The sequence below is a fragment of the Gavialis gangeticus genome, unplaced genomic scaffold (assembly GCF_001723915.1).
Source record: "Gavialis gangeticus isolate Ggan-Ray unplaced genomic scaffold, GavGan_comp1, whole genome shotgun sequence".
Classification (NCBI taxonomy): Eukaryota; Metazoa; Chordata; order Crocodylia; family Gavialidae; genus Gavialis; species Gavialis gangeticus.
In genome coordinates this window covers 58,520,976-58,525,729 of record NW_017729025.1, presented here as the reverse complement: position 1 = coordinate 58,525,729, position 4,754 = coordinate 58,520,976, and the positions used below count along the sequence as shown (strand labels likewise).

Below are 4,754 nucleotides of genomic sequence, written 5' to 3'. Positions count from 1 at the left end.
GACAAGCTGAGGTTGGCCTTCCTGACTGCATCCCCACACTGCTAGCCCATATTCATCTTGGCATCAATGATGACTCCAAGATCCTTTTCTGCCTCTGCACTGACAAGAAGGGAGTTCCCCAGCCTGTAGGTATGGTGCTGGTTCTTCCTCCCCAGGTGCATCACCTTGCACTTGTCAGTGTTGAATCCCATCCTATTCTCATCCGCCACTCCTGTAACCTGTCTAGGTCTGATTGCAGCCTATTTCTCCCTTCTAGCATGCCCACATCTCCCCATATCTTAGTGTCATCAGCAAATTTGAACAGGGTGCTTTTTACCCCCTCGTCCAAGTCACTGATGGAGATGTTGAACAGTGCGGGCCCCGAGGACCGAGCCCTGCTGAACCCCACTGCCCACATCCCTCCAGGTCGAAAATGACCCTTCCACTATCACTCTCTGGGTGTGACCCTCCAGCCAGTTGGCGACCCAAGTGTTTCCAAGCTTTGGAGCTTTCATATTATTTACATAATATTTGCATTTTGGACTAATTCTCTGTATTCAGGAAGTTCCTTGCACATTAAGTATAAATAATATATTTATTTCACATTTTCTTTCATAGGCTGTAAGCTTAGAACCACTGTTACTTAATGCATATTGGCACAGACATTTAATTTACCTCTTTCAAGCCAAGATTCCAGCTGCCTTGGATGACCTGAATTATATAATTAAGTGGAACAAAAATAGTGTGGGTGAGTGCCTTGAATTGTGACTGCTGAATTTAAACATTTTATTTCTTACAAATTATCCAACTCTACGCTGATTTTTTTGCATGTTCTTAAATCTCTTCAGTAGGGTAACCTGCAGCTTGTAAGGTTTAATCTAAGCCCAAGTATTTGCAGGATCAGAGCCAAAGTCAGATATTTTAGAACAGTAACTATGTATTTTATTTCAATATTTAAACAAGTATAATGAAGTTTTATCCATTACTGTTATTAAGAAAGCTGATACTGATCCTGAGAAGGGTTTACAAACCCTGCATTAGCCAATCTAAGTCAATGAGCTGTTCTGCATTTTGTCAACCAGGGCCTTAACTATTGTCTGAAAGGTGTTAGAATAGAAGGAGGAACTAAACAGGGGGAAACTTCACCCAATTAGTGGCAGAACAAAAAGGATATATGTGAAGGAGGGCAGGTGGAAGGCAAATTGTTTTTGAAAAATGGCTGGTGGCCCCTTGTTTGAGAGAAAGAAGAACCTGAAATGTTATGTGCACCAGCATTTGGGGACTATTAGTATAGACTTGCCTGTGGACCTAACTGGGACTGTGGTCAACTAGAGATTTCCTGAAGCAAGAGAGCCCTATGATAAGTAGCTGTTAGTCTGTTTGTGCTTTAGGGTGGTTAAGAAGACTGGTGGGACTGGACATGGCTCCAGGAGCCAATTCTTTTCCATCCCACAAGTAGCTGTGCAAGGTTGGAGATTCCTCATTGTTTTAAGGCAGAGAGAAACTATGTTCTCCTCAGCCCTGCCCATCAATCCTCTTTGTCCACTAGATGTATCCACTGTCCCATTTTGTGTTTTGGGGAGTTCAGTCATATTTTTCCTTTTATTCTAATTTTTATTGCATGCAAATAGTGGGATTAGTAGCTACCCACAGCAGTTAAGATTAAAATGTATTTTAAGACTAAAATATCATTTTATTGACTTCCTTTTTTAGCTATTCATATGTAACCAAACTAATTTATTTTAGACTGACATTTTGTTACTTACCTTAAGTTCATTGTTCTTGAAAGGTGGAGCAAAATTGTTTTGAGGTTTGTGTATGGGTATAAACATTCTTTTGTAAGGTTTAATCAGAAGTTTTACACAAATATGACCTAACTCATGGCTCTTAGTTTGTCCACACTTACATTTTTTGCAGTGTGTCTCAAAGCCACATGCTGAGTTTAAAATATATTAGCTTTGAAGTTGCTAGGAGCTTTCATGCATATGTAGAATTTCTTTTGTAATCTCAATCTACAGTTTAGAATGTTGTGCAGAAGTATGCAAGGTAGGCCATGCTGTTACATTAGTTAGACTAAAATGGCCTTGAAGTTTTAGGACACTGTGGGCACGTTTACACATGTACTTTAACGTGCTTTAGCTTATTTCAATGTGCATTAAAGTGTCACTAAAAAAAACAGTGCTATTTAGTTAATATGCATTAAGACAGGCTAACGTGCATTTTCCTAGTACCTCACAAAAGAGGGTGCCTATACACGAGCAGGGAGGCTGCTCTGACACGCTGAATTCCAGTGGTTTGGAGCAGACTCGATTAACTGAGTCTGCTGAAGCTTGGCAATTACCATGCTCCAGCAGCCTCCCACATCTGGTGTATCCCACACTTCAAAATGGAGCTTATTTGAGTTTTAGATAAAATGCCCCCACTGCCATTTTGAAGCATGTGGACGCGGATGCATGAGACACTTTGGGTGCTTTAGTTAGAGTGGCTCCAATTAAAGTGCCCCCTCCCCACTTCTGGAGCATGTGTATAAATGCCCGGAGGTAATACATTTAATGCACATTAACTAAAGTGTGTTAATGCACCTGCAGGTGTGCCCTGTAAAATGTGTTTAAATGTATTTGAATTAGTAAAGACTCACCATGCCTAGGGAACCTCAGAAGAGCTATCAGTTAGAACTGTGTGGGTTAGAAAACTGCTGTATGTTAAGGTTGTGAGGACAGAGATATAATTCCAAAATTTGTGGTCTGCTGGAAGAGTGAGACAATGGAACCTACTTTTATTATTATTAATATTGTATTATTTTTATGTAAGTGACAGATGAATTGTTAGTATTTTATGTTTTTACATATTGCCCTTTACTTTTTTGATGCATTTCAGATGCATATTTGTCAAAGGCTGAAATTTATAGAAGGCAGGGTAATAATGCATTGGCAATCATAAATTACACATTAGCAGAGAAATGCAACCCTACTGATGATGACATTTATTTCCGGAGAGCTGAGCTGTTGGAGAATGAAAACGAATTGTTATTGGCCATGGAAGATTATACTAAAGTAGGTTTACCTTTTTGTTGTTTTAAAGTACAGTGGCAACTATATGCGTCTTGCAAATAGCTTTCAGAAAGAGTTACTCTAACAAGACAGAGAAAAGGAAAGAATGTCAGAGCCATGGAAGTTAATACATAATTTCTGTAACTCATACCCAGACAGAGAACTAAATTAACTGTTAATTTATAAGCTTATTTCAATTGGATGTGTGCTCCCTTTTTCAGACAAATGGAGAAAAATGGCAAAGGAGATCCAGGAACAAGGACATTTTTTTAAAGAATGGAAGATAATTTATGTAACACATTCTTTGCCATTTGGTTTCTGATTTTTAAATCAGAATTTTTAAATCAGATTTTTAAATATTGGACAGTTAATCAGTAGGACTGTTGCATAACAATTATTGGATCTCAAATATTGTATGCCTTCTTATTTTTCATGGTAGTGTTTTCGTTGCAACCCAAAAAGAACAGACGCACTAATGAAACATGGAATACATTCCTTTGAGAAATCAGCTTTGACTGTTGCTATTGAGGATTTTACAGCTGTGATTAAGGAAGACCCAAACAATGCTCAGGCAAGGTAAGATATGCAGCTTGGAATTATTATTTTAATATTGGAATAGACTTTGTGAATTCTCTACATTTTCAATATTTAATGCATGCTTTAGAAGTCATACCAGTTAAATACCCACAGTTTCCAAATGATTTCTAACAGAAGTTGAGTCTTTTAGGTCAATGTATTCATTAGAGAAACTAAATATTGACTTCATGGGCATTGGACCAGTCCCAGTTCAGCAAAGCAGATAAATGTGTGCTTAAATGTGATTCAAATGAATGTTTTAGAGTTAGCTGGATTTAAACATATGCTTAAAGTTAAGGGCATGCTTAATATTTAGTTCGTTAGATGCCTAATTCCCTCAGTTTACATGGAAAACTCCAACTTTAGCATTTCTGGTTTCATAGATTCATAGATTGTAGAGTTGGAAGGGACCACAAAGGATCATCGTGTCCCCTGCCTCTGCCTCTGGCAGGAAAGAGGACCGAGATCAGATGACCCCAGCCAGGTGACATTCTTCCTAATGTCTAACCTGAATTTACTCTTCACTAGTTTGTACTGTGGAAGAAATCAAACTTCGCATTGTGGTTGAATCAGAACTGACAGAGCCAGCTTTTCTTTATTCAGGGCTATACTGTGATCACAGGGAGAGTTCCATACAGCAAGGAGAATCACCCACTTGTCTGTTTCAAAGGAATCCTCGAACTCTACAAGGTTACAAGCATATTGTTACTTAAGACAGAGACAGAAAAAAGTACGACCTTGGACAATAAATCACTGATCTAACACACACACAGGCATACAGGCAGTTTACTTAAAGAAGAGTGAAACATTGTGCTTATAGAAATAGTTATCAGTTTCTGGTTTCTCAGAGAGAAAAATAAACTTAACATCCGTACACAGGGTAATATATCAAGACAAAACAAGGCATGCAGGATTCCTTATCTCAGAACATATAAGTGAAATAAGCAGTATCAGCACCTCTGGTCTCTGTTTGTTTTCTTAGTCAAGTAGTTAGGAGCCCGATTAAATTTATTACCACATTCCCTTCTTTTTTTTTTCCTAACAAGTTAGATATTTATAGCCATTAGCCCTTCAACTTCTAGTTTTTCTTCCTCTTTACTTTCTGCTGTTTCAACATATAAATTATATACTTCATTTCTGGTTGATGGG

General features: G+C 38.2%; 1 protein-coding gene across 1 annotated transcript in view; it reads left to right on the top strand.

Moving 5' to 3' along the window:
* TTC6 (tetratricopeptide repeat domain 6) overlaps positions 1 to 3,609 on the top strand; it is a 53,079-nt gene extending 49,470 nt beyond the window's left edge. The window contains exons 14-16 of the mRNA XM_019518862.1: positions 598 to 727; positions 2,857 to 3,032; positions 3,469 to 3,609. Of these exons, the coding sequence (XP_019374407.1) occupies positions 598 to 727; positions 2,857 to 3,032; positions 3,469 to 3,609 (447 nt within the window). The remainder of the gene's footprint in view (positions 1 to 597; positions 728 to 2,856; positions 3,033 to 3,468) is intronic.
* The last annotated feature ends 1,145 nt before the right edge of the window (positions 3,610 to 4,754 follow it).